Raw genomic sequence first — 17,317 nt, 5'->3', positions numbered from 1 at the left:
GATGTCTTATCGAGTTTCTGCCCTGCGTGAATCAGTTGCTTACTTGATTTAAATTATAAAAAGAAATGCTCTGTTGTGATATTGTCTCATACTGTGTCTTCGTCATTTGAGATGCCTCTGTGCTCTTTAGTTCCCTAGGAAGAGAAGGCAACCGGCCATATGGAGAGTGGCCAGTTGCCTGCCGATCGTGATAGGCACTAAATAGAGTTGCATAGAAATTCAGATATAGAAAAGCCCTCTTTAGCTGAGCCTTTCTGTCCCCCACAAAGGGAGATTGTTCCCTACAAGTCTGCAACGCAACATCCAGCAGTTTCACTTTGGCTTTTGAGGGGGTCCCTCTATTCCTTTAATAAACTATTTCCTTTTCACAGAGCTAAGTGCTTCTTATGAAGTTTTCTTTTTTGACATCCCTCAGTGTAATTGATGCTGGGCTGCTGCTTCAGAATGTGGTGGGGGGAGAGCAAAGGTGAGCTGGAAAGGAAGTCTCTCTTTCATGATTCCAGGAATAGCGATACCTTACACTGGAAATGATCATCTAAAAACTCATTTTCAGGGTTTTGCATGGCCTGTATGCTGTAGATTTCTGGCATTTGTGATAGGGGTTTAACCTAATGCTTCTTATTTTGAGTTCTAGGTCATTGCCTTTAGTTTTATTGTTTTAAGCTACCTCGGCACTTTAAAGGGTGTGTATCGATATTCCTTAATCCTAAAATAAACCTCTCAAATATAGAAATGTTGATCTTAGATTTTACTTGCATTTTAAAATAGCTTTTCAATATTTTGGAAGCCAAAGTATTTTTCAAGCAAGTGGCCTTTAAACAACAGCAAGAAGTAAAACTGGTCTATTTTCCCAAGTTGTTGCTGAGGTTATGAAAGATACCGGCCAAACAGATTAGCTGTGTCTCAGGAAACTGGCTAACAGGGTGGTTGTGCTAGCCCACTTGTATTCTGAAAGCTGGGTCAGTACTTATGAAAAGCTTAAGTAAACTAGAGGATAATTCAATACATACACAATGCGTCCCACTGTTTCTCTGTTTATTTTCTCCCTGTGTGACTTCTGGCAACTGAGAAGAAACACTATAAATGACAGCGACCCGCCAAAGAAAAGATTGTGAATAACAATACCACAAGAATGAAGGGCATGAAGTTACCACTGACTTGGGACAAATGCAGAGCAGTGGACACATGGCACAAGCCAGCAACTAGTGGATTGTAGTAGATGCAGAACAGGATATCTTCAGATTAGAAACCCTTTCAGTTTGAGTTTCAACCTAAATTTATAGTACTAGTACAACTTAAATTTGTAGAACTGATTTGCCCTGTCTCTGGTAACCAAAGGTTTTTATATCTGTAGGTTTTTGAGTCTGTTGAACCAGTATACTTTTCTGGTGATACTCTGAAACCAAGAGAAATGATGCCACTGGACACTGACAAAATAAAAAGGCTGAGCTCTCTCTAATTTACATTTATGCATACATAGAGATGGGACCAGCTTGTTTGCAGCACTGTACAAGTCTCAAGCTTTCTATCCCAATCCAACATTCAATTTTCAGGCAATGTATACAATAAGTTTCAGTACTGTTTAACTTTTTGGATGTTGCAAAATGAAAGAAACCCACATATTTATGTTAAACTGAAGTTAAAAATAACTATAATAAAAATCATGGGAAGATTTTTCTTACCCCTGAAAAGTCAGGTAACCTGTTTTTTTCTAAGAAAATAATAGGTTGCAGATCATTTGCCCTTGCTGAGGTGAACTTTTATTACTTCTAAGTATCTACAGTATTAAATGTGTTGGCTGTTTTCTTCTAAAGTGAATACAGTAGGATCAGTTGGCAAAAATTAGTGGTTTCAGGAATATGAAGGAGTCCTCATCTTGGAAATGAATGCATATAGTCAGATAAAGTGTGCTTTAGGGTCACTTATAGTATTTATCATGTCTTGAAAATTAAGACCATAATTTTATTTTTAGTTGTATGTGGTCAATGCTAGCACATTTTTCATACATTGTTTTTGATGCTCAGATTTTGCAGCTTCTGGCATGACTCATTTGAAGTGAGTGCTTTGTGCTTGAAAAGACTGCACTGTAGAAGCATTCAAATGAATCAGGGAAAGGTCCTTCTCAAAAGGTGATTCACCAGGACTGAGTGCTACTCAATAGGAGCCCAAGCCTGCCCCTGTTGTTATCTGTATATTTACATTAGTAGGGGTGGAACTAGATCCTAAAGTTAAGCTACTGAAGAGAGTAGCCCTTCAAGAGATATGGTTTCACTACCTTTAAGATTCTTTTTAAGACAAGGAAAGGAAAAAAAGAGTAGATTTGGACTCCTTGTTCTGGTAGCATTTTCTGGCATTCATGTGTCCATCCTTTCTTGAAAATAAAAAAGAATGGATGTCACAGCTTGCTTCAGTTTCAGCTTAGTCCTTCCTAGTTTACATGGTTTCACAACTGAGATGTTTTGCCTTTTTTAGTAATTTGTGAAGCAGCAGTATAAAGAAATGATGGATGTGCTGACATTCACCCCCCCATCCCTACATCAATCCAGCAAAGTAGAGGTCATTTTAAAAAAGCACCTGTTAAAGCAATAAACATTTAAAAAATAACATGCCAAAGCAAAACATATCAATCAAAGCACAACCTTGTTTAATAATTTTCTGTGCTGGTGGTAACAAGAGGAGACTGTACTTTTGGCAGTGAGGCTCCAGAAGCTCTACTGCACTCCAGGCACTGAGGGAGTAAAGCACAACAGTGTTCTAATTGATAGGTAGGTAACTTGGAGCTGACTTTGAGTACTAATCCTGGGTGATTAAAAAAAAAAAATAAAACAACAAACACCACCACAACACAAGAAAGAAAACCCAGCAAACCCAAACCCCAACTTCTCACTCTGTGAAATTGCATACTCTAGCTGTTTATGTCAACCATCCTGGCTAAATTTTATAGAGAAAGAGGCTGCACATAAGTTACGTATGAAAAGTTTCATGAAATGTAATGAATCAAAGGTAGTGGTGGTGGGGGGTGTCTGTGTGCAAAGGTTTAACACAGTCCTTTTCAATAAAACAGTGTCTCAGCAGGTATTAGAGACAGTTTTGCCTCCTATGTGCCCCTGCAAATGCAAACCTACGGGAGACCTTTGATAAAGTTTTTTTTGAAAGCTAGAGCCCACCTCTGTTTCAGTTTTCTGAAACCAGGGACTTTGAGAATTTGTTCCCCTTTGTTTGACAGTAAGGGATAGGTTATTCTCATAGAACTTGAAACAATTGCAGGAGAGCTAGTTTATCAGACTCTCTCCAGCTCATAAGGTAGAAGGGATGTTTATAGGACATGATCTATCTTTTCCAAGGCAGATGAATTTTATCCTAAAGCTGCCAATTTCTAGTTTTTGTAGTCTACACAATTAGTTCCACACTATGACACCATGATAATGGCTTGCTGCCCTGAAGAGTGCTGCACTCTTGTGGCTGGGTCACTAATTTTTTGTGTGAACAGGGATAATGAACTCTAAAGAGCAAATGTTCATTTTTTTCTCAAGTTTGAAATAACTTCATTGAAATCAATAATCTGGTCACTTGTCTGGTAGGGAAATATAATGGATTTTGAGGCACACCGAGAACCCTTAGCACTGAGAAGAGACAGAATTGTTTTGATGAGATTATTTTTAAGTGTAAATGGCTTTACCCACGGTAATAGCAAGCACAGGCATGTTCTGGCTCATCAGAATCATATCTGATTTGTCTCAGAACTGCAGAGTGGGTCAGGTTGGAATGGACCACAGTGGGTCATCTGGTCCAGCCTTGCTGTTCAAGCAGGGTTCTCCTAGAGCACACTGCACAGGATTGCATCCAGATGCTTCTCAAATGTCCCCAGTGAAGGAGACTCCAAAACCTCTCTAGACAATCTGTTTCAGTGTTCAGTCCCCCTTACAGTGAATTTCTTCCTTATGTTCAGGTGGAGCTTTCTGGGCATCAATTTCTTCCCATTTCCTCTTGTCCTGTTTCTTGGCACCACCAAGAAGAGCCTGGATTCATCCTCTTGACACCCACCTTTAGGTATTTATACACATTAAGGAGGTCTCAGTCACTTTTTCTTAAGGCTGCACAGGCCCAGCCTGTGATGCCTCTGTGTAAATTCCTCCATGCAAGCTTAACCTTAATGGGGATGTTCTGTATGTTTGTAAACAGAATGAGGTCACAATTTCAAGTACACAGCTCTGGGTTGGTCATGGAACAGTCATTAAGGACTGTTTTGCTTCAGTGGGCTAGCACAAGATGAACAAGTCTGTTAAAGATTGGTTGAGTACAGCAGTCATACAGAGTGGGTATTTTGAACATGTCTTCTGGTACTGCCCTAAATATCAAGGCTAAGGAGAACTTTAGTTTTCCATCCATTTCAGTGCTAGGGCTGAATGCATTCCCATGGCATTGGGATGAGAGTAGAGTTTGTTCTGTAAATATACTTTAGAATCATAGAATATGAGTTGGAAGGGATGCATGAGGATCACCTTCTTCTTCATTTCTTGTGAGAAGAGTGAAGAAATAAACATTGAAAAAATTAGTTTCAGTGAAGCAGATTAATTGAGACAGGCTAGCTGATTGGAATGTTCTCTAAGGCAGAGTGTAACATGGATATTTAAATATCATTGCCTTTTTCTGAAATACATGTGGGAATATGACTTTACAGATTATAACTTGCATGTGTGGATATATACCCCACATACATATATGCAGACACACACACGCACACACACACGTATTATTGTTGTCTAACTCATTTTTCCATTGTAGACAAGCGCCCAGAGGGAACAAAATATTCCTAGCTTGGAGATTTCTACATCTGCCTGTCAGGCAGCTATCAGACAAAAACAGCATGACTACATAAATCACTGTAAATCAGCACATTTTTCACCAGTACTGAGCTCTCAGCACACAGCCACTTTAGAGTGCACTGCTCCACAGTTTGTTTGCAGACCTCCCATGCCAGCAGCAGGGAAGTCAGACCATTCTATTCAACATCTCACAGTAACCAGATACAAAATAAAGAAATTGCCTTTCCAAGCTGTAGTCTGCAGTAGGCTTTTCCAAGCAAATCAGTAATATCTAGCATCCGTCTTCTCTCTTCTGCTTGTTTTTCAGGCCCTTTTGGCCTTCAGTCCTCCAAGGTGAGGTGTTAGTCTCCTGTTTTACAAGCAATCTTGAACTGTATTTTAGATTCTGAAAGTAGTTTCACTTGTTCAAAGGGAAAGTCTGTATATCAGTTATAAGACAAAAAATAAAAAAACCAAACTGTTGTGACTGCTTAAATACCTAGTGTCAGTGGAGGGTATATAGGTCCTGTCAAAACTGAAGAAATCTATAAATTGCAGAAAAATTGGTTACAAACCTCTGCTGAACTATCCAAATCCATGGATTTGAATGTCTGTCCCTTTTGTAGCCCACAGACACCAAGCTGGTGTTACAGAAAAGGATGGAAGTTTCTATCCACAGACAGAAAAAGTGGTTTCCTGGTCTTCATTTTTAGTAATAAAACTTATATTAGGGCAAATTAAAAATATGTTTAGCATAGTTATGAGTTATGCTTTATGTGCAGCCTGTTTGTGTTAATGATGTCTCTACAGGATGGCAAATACTAGAGAAAAGCTCGCCCAAATTTATTTTATTTTTTTTTTTAAAAAAAGGGGGAAAACTGTTCTGCCTTGCTCAGATTAATCAAACAGTGGCATCAAACCAAAGACAAAGTCCACAGCTGTGCAGTGTGTTATGAAATGTAGAGTAGAGCATTTCCCATTACTGTTTAAGAGGCTTTGAGCCAGATTCAATAACTAATCTTTACATCTCGGCCTAAGTGTGTCTGTTATTAGCTTTTCTTCCAATGCAGAGAGATGTTGGTGCTCCCCATGGCCAGACTGTAACACTGGTCTTGACTCTTCTGCTTTCTTGGAATCACAGTTTGGCTTGCAGGTGTATCCAGTTGTTGGCTCTCTAGCCAAGCACCATTTTTCTCACCTTATGCTGTCATCTGCTTAGGAGCAAGGAGAGTTTCTCTGAACTACAGAGGGTGGGGGTCACAGATTTGTGCACCAGAAACACCAATGTGTGCATGTGACTCATCTTCATCTGAAGACCTTTTCTGCCCTTGTGCTGATGTAACTGCAGGATGTCGACCAGAGGGAACGACACTGGATCCCTGCATAAGAGTGAACAGTGTAAGGTAAAGATTGGTGTTACACCACAGCAGTGAGCAGGGTTATACACACATGCTATTTTGATAAATAGCTTAATAGCACAGTAAGGAAACCATCAATTTCCTACTCTTAAGGTACTGGAAAAACTTTCTCATTGACTGCAACAGATTGCTTGTGGTTGAAGAAATAAGCATCCTGACTGTCCATACCTCAGATGTGGCACCAGTACCAAAAAACAAAGCAGAAAGATAAATCAGAGCAGAAAACAGAGCAAAAAACAGAACAGAAATATTTTCTTCCAGTTTAAGCAAGGTTTCATGTGTTTGCTTCTTCATACTCTGAACTTCAGCAACAGAGAGATGAAAGATCACTGGGACCATCAGTGATACCTTTCATCCAGTATTAAGATTCTTTGAAGTGTGAGACAGTGAAGGAAAACACTGGAATTCCATGATGCCAGAAGTATATGACAGTAAATAATATTTCAGAAATGCTTATACCTCTCAAGTGGGTACACATATCTAGTGACTTTAGTGATTAGGTTTTATTAACGAGATAAACCTAAAATCAAATATTTTTTCTCCTATAGCCCCATTGTTATTCTTTCTTCTCAGAAATGAGAATTTAAAGCAGTGCCTCATACAGAATAGTAAGCCCCTTGGAAGCTGGGTGTTGTCAATTTTAGTGCTTGGGAAAGGCTGAAATAAATGATACAGAAATGTAAAGGAGAAGATAAGTTACTGCAATTCCAGTTGAGTCGTGCCTCATAATCTGTGGAATAATTTTTAGTTTAAACCAATTTTTTGAAACATGACTAGGCTGGTTTCTGGGTCATTAGGGCAAGAACACCTCTCTGTTAAAAGAGTTTTGCTTTTTAATAGCGTTTAACCATAATTGTCCACTTTCTGCTGGTTGTTCAAAATAATTCTGTCTCAGGTTGGTCAACTATTGTTGGCCTAATTTCAGTTGTTACCAGCATTCAACAGAAATGCTGATTTTTAAGCTTGTCTTTCAGTGAATCACATGTTTGTACAATAACACGTTTGTTAAATGAATTCAAAGACAGAAACAGATGAACCAATACTGAGAGTGAGTCACTTTCTGGTCCGTATTGAGCCATTTTTTTCTCTCTCTAAATGTCCTATTTTAATAAAAAAATTACTACTTTCACAGGAAAGTACAGCTGTAAGATGTGCAACAGTGTGACCCCAGCTTTTCTGTCACTGACTGTGCTTGTTTCTCTTTGAAGAAGAAGCAAATCTTAGGAGAAATTCCATAGCCCTTTCTTGTTTCAGCATTAGTTTTTGATGTGTTTATCAATTCCTTTGTCTGTGTGAGGAAGCAGTACTGACTTTACCATCTTACACTGCTGTAGTAAAGATGACAATGAAGTATTTTCCAAATGTCAATCACATACTTTCTGTATGTTTTTTTCTAAGTGCATTTGCCAGTCTCTCTTTCATGCTGCCTTTCCTTAAAGTTGATTGCCTTTTTGTCCTTCCTGCTCTTAAATCTCTCAGTTACGCTAGGTTGGTGGAAATTGTTTAAATGTACAACCCAAATTCTCCAGTGAGGTTTGGCTAACCAATAAACTATTCAAGTGGTTTTGTGTCCTGGATACGTCTTCATCCTCTGCTTTTCCAGGTTGCTTGGATGTTCTTGAACCTTTAATTTGCCCTAATCTCCTCTAAGGCTTTGAAATAATAAAATACTTAAACAAAACTCTTTGGATAAATGCCCTTTAAAATACAGCTTTATCTGTGAACTGTTATGCTCTCAGGGGAGCGGATTTTGTTCCTCAAACAATTAAGGGGATTTTCTGTCCACAGTGTTACTCTCAGGCATACTCAACTCCTGCAACAGTTCAAAACAGAGTAAATGAGGAAACTCTGGGGGGAAAATGGTACAGGGGATAGATTGCTGCTGTGTGTGATTTTCTTCTGGTGCCTGGGTTCAGTGCCTGTATGATTTTCTGTGGGTCATGAAGCCTTCCTATGCTTTTGAAAACTAATTCTCTGCTCAACAGAAGTATTGGTGAGGATAAATTAAGGGTGGCAAAGTGCCTAGCCATTACAGAGGGGTAGTCTTGTACAAGCAGAAAGGCTGTATTCCTTACTTCTCAAAACAGAAAGAGGGAGATCTCTTGACTTGCCATCACCAAATCCACAGGGGAAGTCAGAGGCAAAGCAGAGGACTGGATCCAATTTTTTTTTTGCTAGGGCCCCCATATGGTCCATTTTTCACTGAGAAATCCTTTTCACAGCCCTAGGTAGGCCTAATCTCAGAGTCCTGCAGATGCCTCCCAGGCAGGGAGGAGAAGCCTGGATAACCTCACAGAGTGCCCACAGTGCAGCTCATCAGGGCTCCCAGGCAAGCCCTGGGGACCAGCATGATTTGGAGGTTGTTCAGAATCATGGATGCCTGTCTTCACTGTCACTCATTGTGCAAGCAAAGGGAGATGTCTTGAGTTTTTCTCCCTTCCCACTCAGCTCACCTAATTATTAATTTCTGTCGGCGGGAAGGATCTGCAAAATAACACCATAATGGGGAGCAAGGAACATCTGTTCTCCACTTCTGGAACTCTGTAGCTAGATTCCTTGGAGAAAGATTTGGGGTTTGTGTGTAATTTGTGAGTAATTTGCTTCTGAAGTTAATTATTCCTAAAAGTGAAAAATTGCTCAGAAATGTTGGGAGAAGGAAGCTTTCATTTTCATCTTAGTGTGCCACTAAAATATAAAAATTCTGGTAAAAGTCCAACCATATGACTATTATTTTAAATTGATATCTTTGAGATAATCTCTCCATTTTCATGCAGACTCTCCAGAAAAACATCTGTGTTTCCTCATGTTAAATGATAGAAAATGCAAATAGACCACAGTCTTAAGTATGAAGATTATGGAGATTTATAACTCTCTTTATATATTTCTTAGGTGTAATAAAATGCAGGGGAATTGTAGAAAATGTTTTTTTTTTTTTTTTAATTTTTAATCCCAAATACTATTATTTGTCCACATTTTTTGTTTTCCTTGAATTTTTCCTCCTCCTAATTTCAGTTTCTCATCTGAAGTTCAAAACTTTCTCTACCTGAGTTTTGTAATGATGAGGTAGCACCGATGAAAACATTGCTTTAGCTGGATGCTGATCTTTTCTTGGGCACCTCATAGTGCTTAGGAGAAGGTTTACCTCCTAGTAGCTGTATGCCTTGCTAAATTTTGTGCTCGTTCAGAAGAAGCAGAAGGATAGAGAAATTCATCTAAGCACTTACTGACTTCACCTCCTCCCTAGTCTCAGCTTTTCAAGAGCTCAGATGATAAAGTAATACCTTTGTTTTTATCTGTCTTCATTTTTGGCTGGCATGCAGTGGCATCAGATCTGATTAGTTTTTCTTTGGCAGCATGTTTCAGAGCGAGAAGCTCCTTCTTTTCACAGTGCCAAGGATGATGCCAAACTCATGAGCCTTGTGGTCTTGGCACTGGAGGGAGGAACAATTAGTTGAGTTCAGTGTAGCTTTGTGTCAAAACTAGAAAGAGGTGCACTGAAATCCACAGCGAGAATATTTATGTAAATAATCCTACTTGGTCTTAGAACAGACTTTGCAGCATGTCGTTGTAGAATAATTAATAAATATCTAATAAAATAGACAAGCATCCATTGCTGTCTCATTTTTGTTGTGAAGAATGTTTTTGCCATCACCATTTTCACTCCAAAAACTCCAAGTTGTTGTTTTGAGATTCATAATAAAGAGATTCAGGGATCTCCTAATTGCGATACTGGATTTAGTGTATGTTACAGAGATGTTGCAATCATTGCCATTTCACAGCAGCAGCAGCAGAATAATCCCAGATATACTGAATTGTCTAGGATTTGAATAGACAAATCTAGCAGAACTTTCTTTTCAGTTTTTGGGTAATATTTGTATGTCTGCTGCGGAAGGGACCACAGAGAAGTTTTCACATGGGAATAGCATTTCTACAGCATATTTTTTTTTTTTTTTTTTTCCCCTAGTTTTTGAGAGTGGACCAAGACAAAGACAGAGAATGCAGCCTGGACTGTGCAGGTTCCCCTCAGAAATCACTCTGTGCATCTGATGGAAGAACTTTTCTGTCCCGGTGTGAGTTTCAACGAGCCAAATGCAAAGACCCTCAGCTGGAAATAGCCTACCGAGGAAACTGCAAAGGTGAGAAAATCAAAGTTTCCCTTGACCTTAATGAAAAACACTAGACTCTAAAACTGCATTTGAAATGTCTGTGAATTGAAAACTGGGAGTGCTGGACTTGAAGAGTTTTCTCAAAGCAAGTGGGTTAAAATTAATCCTGTTATTTCTGTAACAATATGCTGTCTAAAGATAAATTAATCTTGAGCCTTCATCAGAATTGTGAGTCCCATATTCACTTATTTTTCAGTAAGTCACTGTTAAGGAAATTACATGGCTGGGTCCTTGTTCAGAAGGACCATATCACTAGCAAGTTTAGAGAAACTCTTAAATATTGTTATCTTGCAAGGTTTCTTATCTAGTAAAATTTGGCATTTTGAGTTTGAGATGGTCAAATTAAGTCTTGTATTTCCTGACTGCAATCATGTGGTGTGGCAGGGGTTGTGGTGGTAGGGTGTGTTGAGTGTGAAAAAGCAAAACCCAAAAGAAGCTTTGCAATGCATAGAGCTCTCACAGGCCATTGCTGCCTCTATCATCCACTCCTTTACTTCTGATCTTTTTTTTAGAGAAATTGGGTGACATGCAACCCTACAAAATACCCACAGTTAAATTTTAGAGTAACGTGGTGCTAGACAATGCAGTTCCTTACCAAAGTGTGGGGTGATTCCCAACACAATGATCTTTCTAAAGTGTAAGAATCGCAGTGGTCCTAAAGATTTGCTTTCCCTTTCTCTCTGTCCTAAAGAGTGGCAGGGAGTGGAGGTAGGGGCGGGGGAAAGAAAACCCCAGGGACCACACCAATTCAACCTGTAGGAGGCAATTTTCCACATCATCTCTCTCCATTAGCTCCTGCAAACCTCTGAAGCACCAAGACTGCTTCAAAGAGACATTCTGTCTCATCTTCTGCTGCGGTGAAACAGTATCCTCATTCTTCAGCCCTTTCATAGTAAACCATTGTATTGCATGATGGATCTATTTACTGTGGTGAGCAAGGATAACATAATGAAGCTACCTGAGCCAAGGCTTTTGTTACGCTCATGAACGACAGAGACAAATATTGTGCACTCGGTATTTGTTCATTCTATACATTAGAGCTTTATGGAAATTAGTTTTGAGTGTTTTTCTTTATTGTTTTTTTATACCATATTGAAAAACTCATAGATAAGAAATTTTCTTCATTAAAATGAGAATTGCTCTACTGAAGTTTCGTCATTAATATTGTCAAGTGTTTCTGCAGTCAATAGCTCCAATTGGGAGAAATGTTCATTTGCTGTTTATTTATTAATGCATAGAGTAGAATTGTAAAATTGGAATTAGACACTTCAGGCACCTTAAATATTGCTGATTGTGTGTACACATAATTTTCTCTTCAACCAAATGTTTTTTCCTTTGAATGGCAGTAGGCAGATATTTGCTGATAATGCACTTGGTCAGTATCAGCAAGAGACCAGTGCTCTTTAAATTTTACATTTTCATAGTATGTCTTATTCAGTAAAGCAGTCTTAAATTTTGAAGTGACCAGTGTCTTTATTCCTACTTATGGCTGCGATCATCAGAAATATTTCAAGCTGTAAAAACAAGTTTTGAAGAAGAAAAAGATGATTCATTTGCCTAGCTGTAGTTTCAGTTTTAGCATTGCTAGGGCTAGTTCTGATGGTCATATCAAACATTCTGAAAGAGCCAAGGAAGTCCTCTGATTAAGAACTTTTGAACCAATTGCTTTTGAGTGGTGAAATTTGTTGTTGCAGGTGATGCTTGATCAAAAAGCAGAGGGTTGTTTTAGTGGGGCTAACCAAAAAGTGATGTTTCATTAGAGAGCGGCTTTCAAGATTTCAGAATTTACTTTCATTCTATGCAGGAATGAAAACAGATCCTTTTGGAAATGTTTGTCTGTACCCCTGAAAAAACAGACACCCACCCTAACTCCCCTTTAAGGCACTGGTTTTGAAAGAAGTTTTGAGTTTTCAGGTAAAAGGGAAAGAAACACTCATGTTTTCATGTGGATGTTCTGAAGGGAGAAAAGAGGTGATTCCTGCTGTAGACTTCACAGCTTTAAATCTGTGCCATGATAATCATCCAAACAGATCAAAAAAGGCAATCTTAAGTCTGTCTCCTCCTGTCCTCTGAAAAAAAAAAAAAAATCCTAATTCACCTCACAAAAATCTTCTCTGAAAACAAAATATTTCCAGGTACCATTTTAATTAAATAAATGATGACTAGCACTTAGAAATCTAAAGACCTTGACACTTTATGTTGTCAGCCTTTTGGAATAATTTTGAGTCCATCATTCTTTGTTTAGATGTTCAGAACTGTGATTTCTTTTACATCCATAAGGAATTTTGAATGATGACAAGACTGATATCTGCTTTATTTCTTTTTTCCTGGGAAAGGCACATTTATATTGACTCTTTTTTTCTCTTTCTCACCTGTTCTCAACATTTTTCTCATCTATTTGGTTTTAAACACTTAAATACTAAAAAGTACAAAGGGATAGTTTTTTTAGATACATAGTGTGTCCTTGTTTCCTTTCTAATTCAAGTTTCATTCACAGCAGGAGTGCCCAGCCCAGCAATTCTTTAGCATTTAAAGGAAAACATTTTTAGATCCTAGATCTTAAAGGATCACAGTAAAATGACAGCATTTAAACATTTTTTCTTTCCCTTGTACTTCTGTTCTAGTTCCTGATGACTGCAACAGAGATTAAAACAGTTTAAACAAACCTGAAAACAAATGAACCTTGAAACTTCCTCTCGTTTCTGAAAGAGAGCCCACCTTTAACAAAAAAAAAAAAAAAAGCATCAAAATAGGCCATTCTTTTAGCTTGCTTTCTTTTTTTGAAGACAATAATTTCATAATTTTTTTTTATTTTAAGTCCACTTCCAATCTTTGCTGGAATCCATTGCTAAGCTTGGAAAAGCTATAAGAAGCTAAAATCTTATAAAATTTCCAGCCTACTTTTAGAGTTTCTAGGATCACAAATAAACTGTGTATACTGTAGATGAACATCCACATTTTTGGATACTTTTCCAAACAAAATCTTAATTCTGAAGTTCTGGAGATTTGCCACTTGCTTGACACAGACATTTACTGTGCAATGAGATTACATATCTAATAAATAAATGTGTGTTGACAGCTGAGAAATACTACTCATGTTGTTTAACAGTTAGGACTGTTAAAATATCACCTGTGATGGGGATCAACCACATGCACACACAAGTGCTTCACAGTAAATCTGGCCCAGCATAGCCAGAGGAACAAAACATAGACGTGGAAAAGCGGTGTAATTGCTTTTAAACTGCTCAGAAAGACACAGACACTATGTCTGCACAAATTAATTAAGTAATGCAAGGAGACAGTGTGAGCACCATGCAGGAGAGGTGGTAAGTGCTCCCTGTTTCACTCTGGGCACTGGCCAGCTGTGCTCTCCTGAGGACTGTATCTATGTGGCTATGTGGAAAAATGGGCCAAGAACTACTCCCAGCAGGCAGCATGCACAGAGGTGCCTTCTTTTACAGCTTTAAGGCTGTTTAGTGTTTTTTTTTCTTTCCTCTTTCATTTCTCTTATTTCATAAATAGCATTAAGAATACCCATTTCATTTCTCAGTTTGTTTTTAAGTGAATGTACCTGGCCCATAATTGGGGCCCTGGAGACTAATAATCTCAATTATTAAGCAAGTGGCTCGGTAATAATATTTGGTATTCTGGCATTGCGATCAATTAAAAAAAAATAAAAAAAAAAATCATATGTTCCATCTTGCCAGCATACCTCTACCCTAACACAGAGTTCTTGAAACATCCCAGCTGAGGTACTTAGATTTTGTGACTTCTCTACAAGTATTCTACTAAAATAAGACTTCTATAGTGGCTGGAGTTTTGATACAAATTGTCAATCATTGTCAATAAATTCTCCACTGCCAGCTTGCATCACATTTCCTTAGTTCACTATCATCATGTAACAGCAACCTGGGTTTGTAAGCAACTGCTAAACTGGACTTCCACAAATGTCTGAGTGGTCCTTACTTAAAATGGCAAGGTAGGAACTTTACACAGTGATATTTAATTCCTGAGGGGTTTGGAGTTTAATCTGTCTAACACTGAGTGTGTATTCAGTATTTGCAGAGGTGGCCCCAACAGTGACTTACTGCTTTGTGAGTACACCAAGGAGAGCCATCACACAGAGCAGTGTCATTGTTTTCCTGTAGCTATGTAGATCCCCCTTTCTCCATGGGAAACCCTAGGTGGATCATGTTTAGCTTAATTCATTTATGGTACCTTAAAGAGCCTCACTGTTTAAAAATGCTGAGGACATTTATGAGCTATCATAGATACAACAAAAGGTAATATCTTCATTCTCACAAGTCACAAAAGGAACCAAAGCACATCAAAATATGATTGAAATTTCTCATAAAACAGGGATTTTGCTATTTGCTTTCCTTAAAGAAGAAAATGCTCAGCATTTGCTTCTTTAAATTAGGGCTTTCAGGAACGGTGAAAAGTTTTACTCATTTAAGCTATTAGTACAATGAGTTAATGAATGGATTAAAAGCATGATTAAATAAATTGAAATTTCTGCCTTTGGATAAACATGCTAATAGGATTTTCCCTTTGTGAAGAGAATGAAGGCATTGCTGGGCACTGGTTGTTTTGAGACCACAGGTTGATCTTGGTCCCATAATTAACGAACCCAAGCGTAATTTGGAGAAACATTACTCTTGCCCATTAAAGAGCTGGGTTGTGAATGCTGGAGATGTTTTCTGAGCGCACACCTTTTCCAGAATTCCCATGGAGGCTGCCATCCAGCTCAGGTTTGCCTGTGAGCCAGGCTGACGTGTGCTCGCAGTGCCTGAGCACGTCCCTTCGCTCGGAGTGTGGGCAGGGACCTTGGCTTGGCCGGTGCACCTGCTGCCTGGAAGGCAGCCCTGTGGGATGTGTTTGGGTGGTAGGACATGCTCCCAAGATGTTTCGTTTGGAGAGAGAAAAAAGCAGTGGGTAGGTATGGTTCTTTTTCTAACTGAAGTGAGTGAAAGCTGGACTGGACCAAGGTGTCAGTCTTAAAAATAAACCTGAGCAGGCTGAGACCTTGCACAGTCTGTACGCTAAAAACAGGGCAGTTTTTACATGTCCTCAGCTGTCCCTTTTATTTTCTCATCTTCTATGAGGAAAAGGAAAAAAAAAATGATACAGGTTTTTTTGCTATTTTGAAAAACATATTAAAAAAAGGATATATTGAGAAGTGGTACCAACTTCGGGATTTTTGAAAATAAACCTTACAGAAGGAAGATTGATTTTATGGCAGATTTTTGTCTTAAAATACTTTTAGCTAGGAGCTGTCTTCTCCTTTTTCAGACATATTTTCTCACTGTAGACACTGTGTTTAATCTGTAGGATGAATGCAAGTTTCCAGACTGTGATGCTGGCAATCCTGATACAAACACTTCTCAGCCCCAACCTCATTTTGGTTTTGAGTCTTCATTTATATTATGTGTCATGATGTTACACATCAAGCCACTGTAGTAAAAGTGTTGAGAAAAAAAATATTCAACGTCTTGGTGAAAAAGGTATCTACATATAGAAGTTACAATTTATGTTATCTCTTAAAGAAAGTGGAATTGGCTTCTGATTATACTTTCTAGTAAGCATTTAATGGAAATGAATATAGTTTTAAGTACGTTTTGAATGTTTTTGTGGAATAGTCTTTGCTCTTTTAAATGGATCTAGTGGTACTTAGAACACAATACGAGTATTGCTGGGATAGTATCCACAGTTTTTTGGAAAGGGAGTTTGCCTCTTTTTAAAATTATCAATTTTTATTGCTAATATTTCTCCAAGCAGAATTTGCTGAAGCCAGACTGCACAGAAATAAGGTATGTAAGGGCATTCATATGCACCAAAAAATGTGTCTTCATAAAATCAAATATGCACTACAGCAATTTGATTTGAAAGTAATCTTTTGGAGGGTTTTTTGTGGAGTTTTCATTTCTGCTCATGTATTTTCAGCTTGAGTTTCAGACCTCATATAAAAATGAAGGTCCTAAAAGAAGTGGAGAGTGCTAAAGCAATAATACTGCACTGAAGACTAGGAACCAAAAATAGTTGCAAACCTTCTCAGATTTTCTGTGCAAGAATTAGCAAACTAGACTTCTCCAAACTATCAAATCTCTGCTCTTCTCAGAAAGCCTAGTGTAGCCTTTGGCATCTAAAAAATTGGAAAGCTGTCACTTTACTTTTTCTTGAAGTATTTGATTCAGTTCTAACCAGGTTGAATCTCTCCAAATGTGACTGTTAGCAAACTGAAATAGTGTGCCAAGAGGGAATCCAGCACAGCATTCCTTATTTTATCTTAGAGCTTAGATATCTAAATTGCTTTGTGGTTGCAAAATGTGGGGGGAAAAATAAAAAGCAAAAAGAAAACAACAAAGAAACCCCACACTGCCTGGCTCTGTCTGCTAGATGCCAATAGAGGAGAGTTTAGGCTAAGGTTGCTCTGCTGTTTTGCTTGAATCCAAAAAGCAGCTATAAAAATAAATAGTGAAAGAGTTGGCCAGCTCTTGTCACGAAGCAGCAAGTCATTATTTTATGGCCATGTCAGGCTAAATGTCTGTGCTGACATCCTTTCCAACCCAAGAGGCTAATATCTCTGCATCTCTAAAACTTGATACTTTCAGCATCTATAGATTGCTACATTTCCTATCACTAGAGGCTACAGCTTTTTATCTGCTTTGCTGTTAGACACAATCAGTTCTTTACAATATACATTGACCTAGGTCAAAATAATAGGAAATTTTCATGAGTGGCTTATTCCGTATAAACCAAGCGGTGTCTTGTGCTCTGAATAAAATTTTTGTGCTAAATTAACTGCAAGTTAAGACTGTTTGACTTTTATCATATCACTACCAGTTATCAAAAGGGTATAACAGCAGGAAAGAAGCACAGCAGCAGAAATAAATTCTGGTTTGTTGTTTGGACAATCCAGGAAAGTGCT

General features: G+C 38.3%; 1 protein-coding gene across 2 annotated transcripts in view; it reads left to right on the top strand.

Moving 5' to 3' along the window:
• SMOC2 (SPARC related modular calcium binding 2) overlaps positions 1–17,317 on the top strand; it is a 140,249-nt gene that overhangs the window by 34,297 nt on the left and 88,635 nt on the right. For both annotated transcript variants that reach the window (XM_086877879.1, XM_086877878.1), the window contains exon 2: positions 10,188–10,359. In XM_086877879.1, coding sequence (XP_086734005.1) covers positions 10,188–10,359 — 172 coding nt within the window. The remainder of the gene's footprint in view (positions 1–10,187; positions 10,360–17,317) is intronic.

This window comes from Cyanistes caeruleus, chromosome 2, assembly GCF_971803275.1.
Source record: "Cyanistes caeruleus chromosome 2, bCyaCae1.hap1.1, whole genome shotgun sequence".
Taxonomy (NCBI): Eukaryota; Metazoa; Chordata; class Aves; order Passeriformes; family Paridae; genus Cyanistes; species Cyanistes caeruleus.
The sequence above is the reverse complement of the archived record's forward strand: the minus strand, read 5'-3'. Positions and strand labels throughout refer to the sequence as shown.